General features: G+C 32.2%; 1 protein-coding gene across 4 annotated transcripts; it reads right to left on the reverse strand.

Moving 5' to 3' along the window:
- Positions 1-147: 147 nt before the first annotated feature.
- On the reverse strand, positions 148-8,800 carry LOC101248506 (SPX domain-containing membrane protein At4g22990-like). 4 transcript variants are annotated; one of them, XM_004245610.5, is made up of 11 exons: positions 8,374-8,800; positions 6,636-6,694; positions 5,956-6,076; positions 4,971-5,282; positions 4,565-4,669; positions 3,980-4,434; positions 3,174-3,478; positions 2,559-2,737; positions 1,838-2,028; positions 1,262-1,395; positions 148-567 (listed from the first exon to the last, which is right to left on the reverse strand). In XM_004245610.5, the coding sequence occupies exons 2-11, from the start codon at positions 6,686-6,688 to the stop codon at positions 329-331; spliced, it is 2,094 nt and encodes a 697-aa protein (XP_004245658.1). In that variant the 5' UTR covers positions 6,689-6,694; positions 8,374-8,800; the 3' UTR covers positions 148-328. The 4 variants fall into 4 exon arrangements, with proteins under 4 accessions (XP_004245658.1, XP_010325437.1, XP_025888210.1 ...); XM_010327135.4 differs by having other exon boundaries at positions 2,559-2,734; positions 8,374-8,677; XM_026032425.2 differs by having other exon boundaries at positions 6,798-8,375.
- Between the last annotated feature and the right edge of the window lie 5,731 nt (positions 8,801-14,531).

The raw sequence follows: 14,531 nt of genomic DNA on the forward strand, positions 1-14,531 counted from the left end.
CTACTCATAGTTAAAGTAATAAATGTGTTGTCTACTAAAATCGTGACACAATTACTTCTATGAAGTATGTAATTCCTATTAAATTCACACATGAATTAACAACAGCTCAATGACGACAAACAGCAGATATTGAATAATAAAAACCTATTAAAAGTAAAGAAAACCAATAAACTAGTTATTAACCGAAAATTTACATCAATATTACACATTAGAAAAAAGTACCTACACAAAGACAACTCAGCTAAAGAACTAGAGAGGGAGGTGGAAAAGAATTGAGGGGTGATAATGCTATAATGGTCGACTACATTTTAAGAAATCCAAAAGGTGCTCAGTAAAGAGAATTGTATGTGTAACAGGTCGCGATAATAGAGGCTACACAAATCAAAAGTGAAGGGAGGAGTGTGACGTTCAAGAGCTTACTCTGTCCCAAATACCCAGCAAGGGTTATGGTTACATCTGCAATCACCCGAGCAAATGTGCCAGCTTCGGTAGACAAGAGACCTCCATTGTAGGTTCCACGAGAGAGTCTGGATGACATGACTCGAGAGAGGAGCGATAGATTGACACCTGATAACATCAACCAAATAAATAGAGAGATTCAGAATACAAGTAGTGTAAAACATGTACCTGACATCATCAGGATTGAATTATTCATAGTTTATGCTTGAGAGTTCGGTTTTTATCCAATTCAAGAACGTTTAAGAAAGATACAATCAGCAGGGTTAGGCTCATCATGGAAGATCTAACGGAAGGAATCAGTCGTGAAAAGTCCAACTTGTCTTTTTTCATCAATTAGTCTCTGCGCCTCGATCCACTTAGATTGAAAATTTTATTTCTGTTATAAGAAATGAGGCTTAAAACTACTTTAAAAGAGTTCTTAAGGTGAATTAGTTTTCTAGGAGAGCATTCTTTTAAGGAGTAAGAAAATATAAGGCCATACGTCACCCAGTAACGGATCCACTTATCCAAGATATGCTACTGTAAACCATTAAGCCTAGTTTCTGAAATCAAAGACATTTAGTTTGTGATATTTGGATAAGCTTGATTATTAGAGGAGTTCAAAAAACATCATCTGTGAGACAGAAATGGAAAATAAACCTAGAATTATTGCGAGAGTCTAGAATGTTATGATACCACTCTACTTTGGTTCACTAACCATCCAAAGCTAGTAACCTTATTTTGCTTTGTCATATTGATAGGTTCCATCGACAACACATACGTTTCTTAATGAGGAAAAAGAAGGGGACAGGAGATGTCTTACCTTCTAACACTTCAGCAGCTACAAACATTATAAGCCCGGAGCAGACATATTGTGGCACAGTGTATGGGCTTACAATATGAAAGCTCCCAAGTATACCAAGAAATACCATAATTTCAGATGCCAACAAAATTTGCCTGCAAGCCGAAGAAACTATCAGAACCCCATAGCAAATATTCAACATAATAGTTGCATGATCTTGATTCTGCTTTCGTGTGATTAGATAGTGATTTTCAAGAAGTGATTGCAATTTTAGTAGAACGAAATCATATAATAAATAAGTGAATATACAAATTAACATGGATTAGAGGCGGAGCCACAACAAAGACTATCTGTGCAATGATCCACAAGCAAGGAATTCAATGCACTAGAAAAGATGGAAGGACCAAAAAAGAAACTCTTGCACTTACTACTGGCTGGAAGGAAGCATTTCGATGCAAGTAAAGGAAAGTTATTTCATCCTCATTATAATGCATCAATGTGAGCACCAAAAATTTATATCCAGGAAAATTTTAGAAAATCTAGCCTCATGTCCAGAATGTAAGCATCCAAAGCATGCTGTGGTGCAAAAGATATTACCTGTCCTCAAACATATTACTTATGTAGCTCCCAACAACAACATTTATTGGAAGAACCGTGAGGCCAAGACATGCAAGAAAAATTGCCACAGTGCCCGTTGACCAGCTAAAGTAATATGTCGTAACAACACTGGATTCTGAAAGTAAAATCTCCATAGCATATTTCAGCATGAAGTAGATTAATAATTGAACCTGGAAAGATGAAAGAGTCAAGTCACCATTCATTTATAGTTAAAATCTTAAAGCAGATTTAAATTATACTTAGTATGCTTTTTTTTTCCCCATATGCATACAAAGAGAGATCCATCCTTTTCATTTTCTTCTCCTTCTCTTTCTTGATTTCTCTCTTGGCTATGATGAGGAGGCACTGTCCGATCAGACATACAGTTGCTTGCTAGTTGTATTTTCGTTTTTAGTAAGAAAAGATTATGTACTAACCATGCACAGCTTTCAATAAGCAAATCACCATTGTTAACCTCCATCTGTATTATAGGTGTATATATTAAGATAGATTACATCCATGTCCTACTCACTGTCCTTATTACTTCTTTGGCATCATTATTACAATCTTCACAAAATGAAAAATTCCTAAGTTCAACAAACATAAGGGAGCATGTTGTGGATAACTCCCAAGAGAAAAACAGCCATTAAGCAGGAATGCAAGCAATGTCAATAACCCATTTTTTTTGCTCAATGGACTCTATCTGGAGTTGGAAACTTACCTTCACCGAAGGTGTAAGTAATCTGTATGCTTCAGCTATAGAGTTGGCTGGCTGACGAGATTCCTCAGGAGCTTCTTCACTCTCATCATATTCTTGGTCATTCTCATCATCTTGTTGATTGTCCTCCACTTTTAAGAGCAATGGTTGTGTAATGCCACTTTCAAGGACATCATTTTCTACTGGTACAAATAAAAAGGTTAACCATCAGCCTGTATTTAAATACACATTCCTGCTCTTACATTTCGACAAACTTTTTTTCCTGGTTGGTCTAATTTATGGGTACCTTGATGGGTAGAGAGGTTGTGGACCATAGACCCTCGGCTCAAAAGAAAAGAAGAATTCAAAGCATGATTACAAGAAAATAAGATAGCAAAAAACAGGATACCAAGCAAATAGAGCAACAAATAGTAATAAACATTAAATAAAAAAGAAAATAAGTGAATCCTAAATATGATCACGAATAAGGAGGGGAGGCTAGCCCCATGTCTCTCCCACATAAAATGTGACAACTCTCGTCTACCTACCAACCTCCTACCCTAATGCTTGACCTCCGTACCCTCTTATCTACAAGAGACATGATCATTCCAATACCATGCAACAAAAAGTTCAACATACCATTATTAGCAGGTTCTTGAGGACCAGTGTTCACTTCAGTTTCAGTAGCAGGTTCTCTGAATGAGATCCACAACCATATCAAATAGACTAACCATGCAAAAGCCATGAGCCAACCAGGCAAAGTATCTTGATTGAATGTCAACTTGTAAATCTTAAAATTAGTTTGGAGTAACCCAGCAAGTGCAGGGCCACATGCCATCCCAAGAGCGCTAGCACTGACAAATCCAGCTGAAGCCTGCATCCGGATTTTAAGGGGCACACAGTCACTGATGTAACGTCGGTTCACTGCTCTGGCAGAACCCAACCTGAAAATTCAAGAACATATTGGAGATGGAATGAAATGAGAATGTAGAGTGAAGATGGGCAAGCAAATGGTTTACTGAATTCATTAGTATCATTTCATTTGAATCTTCACTCAAATGACCCTGTAGTATTCTAGACTGAATGTGGTTAGTTTACCTGGTCCCAAAAAAAAAAACTTACTTCCACTGATACACGACAATCAACTGCGATTATCCTAGCATACTGCAACTAAAGTATATTATGTGAAGTTTTTAAAAATTATTAAATGCAAAAAACATCCTTTGAAGTCCTCAGATCATTCTCCAAAATCAATTCAGCACAATTTTCATCTTTGACATATCGGAATATTAGTTGTCTGAAAGATGTTAAATTCTCCTCTCCACACCCTACCATCACCCCTAAAAATTTTCAAATAAATATCTAAAATATTCATCACAGATTACCATGTGCATGTAACACATGCATAAGTGCACAGATTTGAGGAGAGAGAGAGGGAGACCTACCCACAAAATATTCGACCAATAAGGAGAACTGGTATTGAATTGAGATCATAAGCCAGTGCATACATGATATTCCCCACAAAGAGAACTATACTGCTAAATACCAGAGGTCTGAAATAAGACCTGTTTGACCAAGCACTGAAATACACAGAGGAAAAGATCTGTGCAATAGCCATGGCACCGATCACAATCCCACAAACTGTTGCAGCAGCACCAAGGCTCATAGAATAATCATCTGCTGTTGGAACAATGATATATGTATTGACCATATAAAGGAAGGTATTTGCCAAGTTTAAGATAAGTGACATAAAATGGTATCTCTGATCATCAACTTGTTCTTCAACAGGAGTTGGAAACTCTTCTTGCATGATAAGTGCATGTTGGGCCAAAAAGTTAAGGAAGTTTGTTGAATGACTTAATCTATCAACAGCTGCTTGCAATGAATCAACAACAGAATCCTGCAAAAGAATTTAATATATAAGAATACAGTAGGAAAAGCCTCAAAATTATTTGTTCAAGAAACTAATATGCACAGAGGATTTACGAAATCAGCATAATACAATAAGATCATTGGATATAAAGAAAAACCTGGAGCGGAAGAGAAGGCTGGTCATAAATTGACAAGTAGCTTCCTTGACGGTCCTGAAGGTCAGCAAGATTACGAGATATTGCTCCAACAACTGCCCCTAGCCCCTGCAATCACCATTCATGGTCAGTAGCACCCACCTTGAAGGCTTGAACTATTGTCATTTGCCAGTGAGATTTTTCTCTAGGACAAATCTATTAAATTTCTGAAAGAAACACACATTTTCTCATCACGAATACTGAAGATTCAATTTTGCATCGTGTCTAGCTCTTCTTTATATTTTTCTCATTAAAAATGCCAACTAGAAATTGCAGTAGTAGTTGATGATGTAGAACTGCAGCAGTCATGTTATTACTAGTAGAAAAAGATGAAAGAAAAAAAAGTAGTAAGTTGAGTTTATCATATTACCACATGCTTGAAAACTTGCTGAAGTTGCGAATAAGGATGATTAGCCCGGGTTTTGACATAATAATCAGTGAACCGATACCCAAAACGTTTGTCAAATTTCTTGAGGATCTTCCGCAATCCAATGGCATTTATTTCAACGAAAAAAAGAAGCTTCAGAAGATCACGCCCCACATCTCTATAAGATTCACGCAACTCAATTATTTTGGATATATCAGGCTGTTCTTGAAGAGACTCTTGCTGTTTATTAAGTTCAGATATCCTGCTTGCCAGCACTCCTTGTTGTTCCAACATAAACAGAACAATTCTTTCAATCTGCAAGAGTTAAGAAAATTACAGACGCTTTCATGTTTTCCTTCTTAAGTAAAGATATAGATCCCACATTGTCAGAGAGTGTTACTTCCATATAAGGAGCATACTTTTAACCACTGCATGAATAAGATATTAGCAAACAGAAAAGAACAGGCTAATTCCTGAAGACTGCCATTGATGATTGACCTATCGGAATCCCTATTCAGAACACAAACAGAAAGGTGCAGACGGGAGAGAAGACACAAATAGCCAGAAGAAAGAAATAAACATGGAAGAAGAAGGCATGGACAGAACCATGACTGCTCTCCCAGGGAAGAGGAGGTGGGAAAAAGACGAGGATTCCATAACATGCTAATTATTCAGATTAGACTGAATATTCACTTTTAAAGAAACTCGGCACATAGTCAGCATTTGGGAGAAGGGTGCCTTTATCAGTCACCTAAAAGAACTTGCAGCTAGTTTACCTGATTTAGTTGAAGTAGGAATAGGTACTTCAAGAGAGATCAAACTTTTGTTTTGTTTAAAGAATAACAAATGTATTGGTGAGCCTCATAACTTACTTTTATAGTACAAAATGTTAGGAAAATCTGTCAGAAAAGATCCAACAAACCAACCCTAACATGATTTGGCTGATATGCACATAAGAGATGCTAGTGCACAACCCTCATATTCTTACCTGATTGTCTAGCATCCGTGAGAAATCCTTAAGAACATGTCGACGATCGAGTGATCCAGCTTTAATTTGGTTATCGTACTGCTTAACCTTTTTCTTCATTAATTTGTAGTTGATGTAATATCTGGAAAGTTAAAAGAATAAAGCTCTTCAAGTATACAAAAACCAGTCAATTCTGACAAAACAATCAAATATGTCTCTGTATTCAATGTAAAGCTTTTTTGATTTTCCTTTACTTCAAGAGGTAGGGTCTAATATATCTCTTTGTTTAGCTATTTTCCTTTACATGTCTCCACATAAGTCTGCCTTGTCTCTTTATTATCACAAAGTAATGTGTTTCCTTAACCCTCCCACAAGTTCACTAGTTGTTTTTTTCTGAAATTTAACTGTCACTCATTTAATTGCGGTTAAAACACTGTCCAGATCTTATTAACAGAGATTGTGTCCTATTGTTATACAGCAGATGTTATGATTTCACTACATGTCACTCATTTAAACTGTATAAGCACAGGAAAAACTACTCTCAAATGTAGCAAGTTGAAATGCATTTAACATGCTCGCATGGGAAGTATCTTCTGTAGTCAAATCACAATCCAGCTAAAGAATGCATGCTCTAGTTTCCAGCAAGTTTAAATGAAAGAACGCTACAACAACTAGGTCTATATAAGGGTTGTTCAGCATACCCTTGCCATTCTTGGATCTGTCTGTCCTTCAACTTTTTTCCAAAAGCAACCATTTTTCACTGTATAACCAAAAGAGAAGGAGAAAGACAAGGACATCAGTTTTTTTAAAAAAGAAAAAAAGACAAGCAGAAAATTGGACAATGAGAAACTGTTTTCAAGTACCATAAAGCTAGAACTGATTGCCTGATGAAAATTGAAAAGGTAATCCCACCAATTCCATTTCAATATAGCACAATTCTTACTGAAACAGCTGATCACCTAGAGGTGTCAAATTCTTGCTATGGTTTTGGAGAATGAAATCTTCTAGAATGCATAATTTATGTGCATCACCAAACCATAGTTTTATACACATATATCAATCTATTATGGGTCAACAAATCATAATATGCTAACAAAAACTTATGAAACAGAGACAAATCCAGAGGAAAAGAAACTATTATTTCAAGTTTGAGGCCAAGCATTGTCCACTGTGGCCAAAGATAAGTTGCTCATTCTTCGTGCATAGTTTTAGTTAAAATAATCATATAACACATTTTCTTCGGAACATCCCCTGATTTCATACTCAAAGAAAACATGACAGGTCAGCTTCACAATTGAAGAGAAATGCTTAACTACTGTAATTTATGCAGAACTAAAATGACAATTATATCAGGTGACCAGTCGTGCAGTCAAGATTTTGAAAACTTTTTAGCAAATTTTGAGTCTGAAGACATCTCTGAGTGAATAACTGCCTCATACTCTTGCAGCAATTTTCTTCTCTTATTTTATGACAAAGGGACATGTAGCAGTTACCCTTTGGTGTGCAGTGTAAACCCGCTCCTGCGCAATAGCTCGCAGACCACTCAGGAGAAGTAAACCGCACTAGGCAATTTTCTTTTCTCACATGTTATGCCAAAGCTTACACTCTCATATATAACCATGTTCTTTCCATACTAATCCTTTTCTCCCCTCTTTTTTGGCCTTCATAAAATCAATATTGTGCAGAGAGACTATACCAGGTTTACTGCCTCTAAGACTAGGGACCTTACAAGTTACATACATGTCAATAAATAAGTTCCTGAGATGAAATTACTGCACCTAACAATCAATACCAAATCTCAATAGCATTAAAATGACCATTTACATTTCAACCTGCATAAAACTCACATACTTACACAGTTAGACATCTTAATTGCAGGTCACCACTACAACTACTACCACAACCATTAGAAAAAACATTTACACACGCATAAAAGACGAAACCAAACAATATCACACACATCAATCAAGCTGAATACTCAATCACATAAAATAAATATAGAAGCTCACTCGCAACAACAAAAAACTTATTAACCCATTCTAGAGAAAATTCGAAAAGAAATCCCAAAATTCCAGTCAAAAAAGAGGAATTACCGGTAGTACACAGCAAAAGTTCCAGTCAACAACACAGAAATAAAGAGGAATACCAGTAGTACACAGCATCGAAGTTGACAGATATTTCACTCAACACAAAAAATTATAAAAAAAGGACACAGTATATCAGCACAAACTAGGCAGATACTTCAACACTCAACAGCTACGCCGTTCTATTCAAAACTCGAATAAACAAAATTCCAAAATTCAGCTATAAACACAGCTTATATGAGCAATTTGCAGTGGAGTTAACAGTTCCAAATCAATACATTCTGGCGCAGGCATACATATCTCAGTTTAAACTACTAAAACCCGTTTTGCTTTTGAAAGCATATCTCCGCATTACCTGAAGATGACGATTCACCAAAAGCAGCCCTTAGATAAGCATCAACAAACACGAGCACGAGAGAAAGTTATCTTTCTGGACGAGATTCCGAAAGGATTTCTGATACACAAAGCTTTAGATTCGAATATTCGAAACACTGTGTGTATATGGCAGCTGGAGCATATAACAAGGAGATTGCAAGAATGATTGATCGAAAGAGGTGGTGTTGAAAGATGTGAGAAGGGAGTATATGGCTGTTAAAATGACTCAGCACACGAGATCTCCTCTTGTTTTTCTTTACGGCACTCGCGTTAGATATTCGTATTAGAACTATCATTTATATGTATATATATTGTAATTTAAAGTTTGAGATTAATTATTTTAAATTTGCATCATAAAAATTTTCAATATGGAGAAAAATATTTTTTATATAAATAAAAAGATTCATACACAAAACTTGATATCTCTTATTAAAGATATAGTAGGGTCACTCGTGGTGATCTACCCTTATGTTTCTCCTTTAAGCGACCTTAACATTCTGTTTGAATTATTATTATTTATTTTTTCATATTGTACCGTATATAATATTTAGTTACATTATATTGTTCATTATTGTTTGATAATATTTTTATTATTTGATTTGATTGTATCGTATTATATTATAATTTACAAATTTATTAAAATATCATTAATTATTCTAAGATATGAGGTATAAAGATATTATAAAAAATTATATCATGATATAATCGAAAAAAGAAATCAAGTAACTATAGAAAACACACCAAATCAATATTACTTAAAATGTTTCTCTTTTGTTTAAAATTTTACAAGGTTGAAGGTGCTTACCATTATATCTTTTTTATCTACTCTCTTCTTTTGCGGTTCTTATTTTTTATTTATCTTTGGTAAAAAAAAAAACACGCACAAATTCAAACTATCACATTTCTTACTTTTATTTTCATAATTCTTGTTAGTCAACCCATTTAATTATTTTCTTAAAAAAAAAAAACTCTCAAGAAATGTAACTGGAGAAGATGATTTGACTCGTTATTCAATAATTAATTTGTCCCACTTCTTATTATGTTTCCTTAAATTAAAATGAAATTATTTTTTGAGAAAAACAAATCAGCAATCTTATTTTTTGCTTTTCAAATGCATGTGATATGTGTCTATAATTACTGTAGTGCTTATTCTGCACTATTTTGTACCATGTGAAAAAAAAAATAAGTATTTGATGGGGCACACAAATCTATAGTGACAGAATTACCTTAGCTTCGTCAGACCATAGATTTCCAAATATTTTTGGCAAATATTATTTCAGTGAAAATTTGGGTGAAATTTCACCATGTGTTTGGCCATAAAATTTGAAAAATATATTTCATCTTTTTAGAAAAATATGATTTATACACACAAGTTTTAAAAACTATCAAAACTAACTAAAAGTTTGTATTATAAGTCAATTGAATGTTAGTTACAACAATAACAAATAATATCCATGACAATGAAACAATGTGATAATTTGGAGTGAGTGCAACAAGAATTATTCTATACATCGTGAAGTAGATAAAGTACATGACTTGGTTAACTAAAGCCAATTTTTAATAATTTTCATCAACAAGCATATCATTATTTAATATTCACTAAATATTTCATCACTATTTTGATGTTCACGTAAAAAATGATGTAATACCACACAAGCAACTACTAGAGAGGGTGTTTTTGTAAAAGATAAAAGATTGGGGTAAAATTTTAATTTTTAAAATATCCCAAATAATGATATTTGGTCCAAATACTATAAAAAACTAGTATTTGGAAATTTGGGATATTTGCCAAATAATGACAAATTGTATGCCAAATTTTTCCCAAATATTATTTGGAAAATTTATGGCCAAACGGGCCCTAAAATTGTTGATTTTTTTTTGGTTAAAAAAAAGTTCTCTTTCGATAACGAATATTAATATTAAAACTCAACTAATCCATCGATCTCAAATAATCATATGTTAAAAGAAGTAACATTTTAAATAGATTTTCATTTTTATATTATTTTCTATTATGAAAATTAATTGTTTATTTATCAAATTATTTTTCAAGACATAACACTAATTAACATTAATCAATAAGGATAGTATGATACAATATAGTCATATCAATTTTTATTTTCTTAATGAATATAGTCAGTGTATTATTTCATAATTTAGATCGCGCACTACACTACATGTTCCTGGGTGACACTCTCAATGTATTTTTCTTCGTATCCAAAGCTTAAACTCAATATTTGTTAATGATGAAGAAAGTTCACAAATGCACCACAATCAATATTTATTTGAACTCATGATTACCCAAAGTAATACTTTTTACTCGTTCATTTTTTAATTGACACACCTATTAAGAAAATAATTAATGATATAGTGAATTTGTCATTTTATCCTTATTAATTATAAAATGGATGCAAAATTCTATATTTTTTAAAATAATTAATCATTTATTTAAAAATATAATAGATAAGAAAAATTATCCTTTTTTAATTTTTGAAAATATATAAATAATTAAGAAAAATTATAAATAAAAAAATGATCAAATAAAAAAGAACGGAAGGAGTAAGTACATTTTCAGTAGCATTTTTTCATGCGTAACAATTATTCGAAATGTATGACAATAATTAATCCAATATATCTTTTATTCTAATATAATAACATAGACAAAAAAAAACATAAAGATCAGATCTATATATTGATGTTGTTATCTAGCCAATATTATTTTACTATCACATGCAGCTCTGATGAGCAGAGCATGTCGTTTTCTATTCATTTTAAACATGCAAAAGACTTTTCATTCGTATCGAAATCATAATTCTCATCATTCATATGTACGTCGAAGTCGATCAATAAATCATAATCATCAACTTATAATATTATTACGATTTAAAAATATATGTTGAGGTATTTTATCAGGAAGAAAAAACATTTTTTTTGGGAGTGTATTTAAGAGTTAGGGCCCGTTTGGATGGGTTCAATAAAATCAGCTTTAAAAAAGTACTTTTGAAAGTGTTGAAACTTATTTTTAAAATAAGGAGTTATGCGTTTGGATAAAAGTGTTGAAGTTAAAAAAGAAGTTGTTGATGTGTTTGGCAAATAAGTGCTGATAAACAACTTTTTAAATCAAAATGTCTGAAAAACCCTTAAAAGTTGTTAACATAATAAAAGTTAATTAATTTATATTTAACAGCCATAAATAATTATATTTTGCTATCATTCACATATTTTTTTCTCATCACAAATTATTTATAAGTGGAATATAAACTTATTATAGATTTTAATGATATATATATAATTTGAATAGATCAAAGAACGATTTAAGATTTTATTATAGTTTCATCCATAGGTAATAATAATTGTCTATCATTCACATATTTCTTTATTATCACAAATTATTTATAAGAGGAATATAAATTTTTATTTAAGTTATATGTGCAACTTATTTTACATTTTAATAATATATAATTTGAATAGATCACTTGAAAGATTTAAGATTTATTTTATTTTCATTCATTAGTAATAGTAATTATCTATCATCCACACGTGAAAAGGAAAAAATGGAAGAAAGAAATGTTAAGGTTATGTGGGTAATTTGAAGATTGTATGAAAATATTAAGGGCAAAAAGGTAAAAATGTGGTCAACTTAAAACAGCTTATAAGCTAAAAAAAACCACCCCTACACGCACACAATTGATAACAAGATTTTGACAAATAAAATGATTTTATATAATGAGTTTGGAAGCCTTAGGGTTGCAATGAAATAAAAGCACGTATTACTCCATAATTATAGGAGTAAGAAAATAGTCTTATAATTCAAATTTTTTAGATCAAGTCAGTAAAATTATTGTTTACAGTACATTTCCTCTCTATTCAAGTCAATCATTATATTATCAACATCATATTGCGATCGTTTAAATTTTTAATAAATGTATTAATTAGTATACCTTCGGAGTTGGCAAGGTTGGGACCACTTATAGTTATTAGATGAAGAAAAAATTATGTTAAGCTCTATTTATTTTTATTTACTAATCAAATATAATGTCATTTATATAAACCAACCATCATGTAGGGACAACACATAGATGTAGATTATTATTCATATTTGGCCTCTCCTTGTCACTTCATCTTTGACCTTTCATTTTCATTTTCGATGAAATTATTTTTTATTTTAACATAATATTACACTAAAACGAATCTCATATTAGAAAAAGTGAAAAATAAATGATTTCGTAAAATATAACTTAAAGTTAATATGATACTCATGTTTTTTGAGGCTTGATATAATGTAGCCCGACTTGGATTATAACATGTCTCATGTCTTTATTGCTTTAAATTATTGTACTATATGCTTAGTTGGATCGATAGTATGCTTTCATTCCATTGAATGATTGTACGATACACTATTTTTAAAGTCGTTGATTCTCTTTAAGGTCCTTATTATATATGTAAGATCGTATTGTCCTTTTCTTTTAAATACCTCAATTTCTTAATACATATATCACTTTGATTTAATGAAAATAATTTACATTTCATACTACTTCCACTTTTAACTTTTGAGTTGGTTATATAAACCTTCCTAAAATGTTGGAATTATAGTTGTTAATTACGTCTTAACTTTTAGAATTTAGAATTTAGAATTAAGTATCTATCCAAAATAATCTTTTTACATGCAAAGATAGGATAGGTCTGCATACATCTTACCCCAATCATAGGAGAGGCTACACTGAATATGTTAAAAATTACCAACGTAGTCATTTCATTACTTTTTGTACTTTTTACACCAAAATTTTTTTATTATTAGATGTTGCTTTCACATGTTGGATTTTTGTGCACTTTAATTTCAAGGATTTTACATTTTCCTTTTAACTCAACAAACTTTGTTGAAAAGTAAATACGGTAGTACGGTATGCTATTTGAAAGATCCAAGAAAATTAAATATAAATAATGACGAATATAAAACAAAAGGCAATTTGGTGTCTTCATCAATATTTTTTTCATTTCTTTTTGTCATTGTTTAATCACAATTTAAATTCATGACACATATTGCTCGTTTTACCTTCAGGTTATCTTTCGAATTATATCATCATCAAGCCTAAAACGCAATGTCTAGCTCATTTCAATCATTTGATATTCACATACGATCCAACTAATTCAAATATGTGGCACGTAAAGTTCTTAACCACCATTTGTCTATAGCTTAAGTTTAATAATTTTCCCACAATCATACAACAAGTTAGTGAAAAAGTTTTTGTCTTGTTTTATATGGACATAAGCTAAAAAAGAATGTCCTAATGAATATAATTTTTGGAGGAAATTTTCCAAACAAGAAGGATCACTAGATGAGAATGAAATTGTGACCTTGTATATTTCAACTCTCTACCCAATTTGATTGACAATAATATTAGAGGGCTCCATTTATTTATGTGTCAATTAAAGAACCACTATCAAGTGGGGCACTCCTTTGAATAACAAATAATAAAAAATGAAAACTTATTGCAAATAGTCAAAATAACCAGTCTAAAAATGTGGTACGACCTCAATTAAATTCGGGTTTGAATTCTGAAAATGAAAAAAAAAAATCTCATAAGGGTACTTGACTCTTTTAAGTACATAATATGCAATATGAATCTTATTTAGTCAGATCAATGGATGACTATATATTCATATATTTCACATCATATCAACAATTTTAGCTCGTTTCAACCACAATCACTTAGATTGTTGGTGTCAATGGGATTGTATTAGGTGATGGTTGGGATTGTGTATAATAGCTAGTGGTGATGGTAGCAGACGATAGCGATTTATAACCCAATTAATAGTGATTGTTTATCATAGTTATGGTGGACGATTCTGATGTATAATTATGGTGGTAAATAATTACGTTAACTGGCAATTTAGAACTATTTTTTGATGATTGGATAATTGTGGTGGTAAATGATGATGGTTTAGAATGATGAACGTAAATGATAGCTAATGATGGTGACAACTGACATGTATGGTGATTGGCTACGATGGTGTTTAGGGCTGAAATGGGTGGACAACTCGATACACAAAGAATCCTGCATTAATAGGGTCCAAGGAAGGGCCTCACCATCAAGGGGTATGATGTATACAACTAACCCAACTACAAGCATTAGTGTTTGC

This window comes from Solanum lycopersicum, chromosome 8 (assembly GCF_036512215.1).
Source record: "Solanum lycopersicum chromosome 8, SLM_r2.1".
Classification (NCBI taxonomy): domain Eukaryota; kingdom Viridiplantae; phylum Streptophyta; class Magnoliopsida; order Solanales; family Solanaceae; genus Solanum; species Solanum lycopersicum.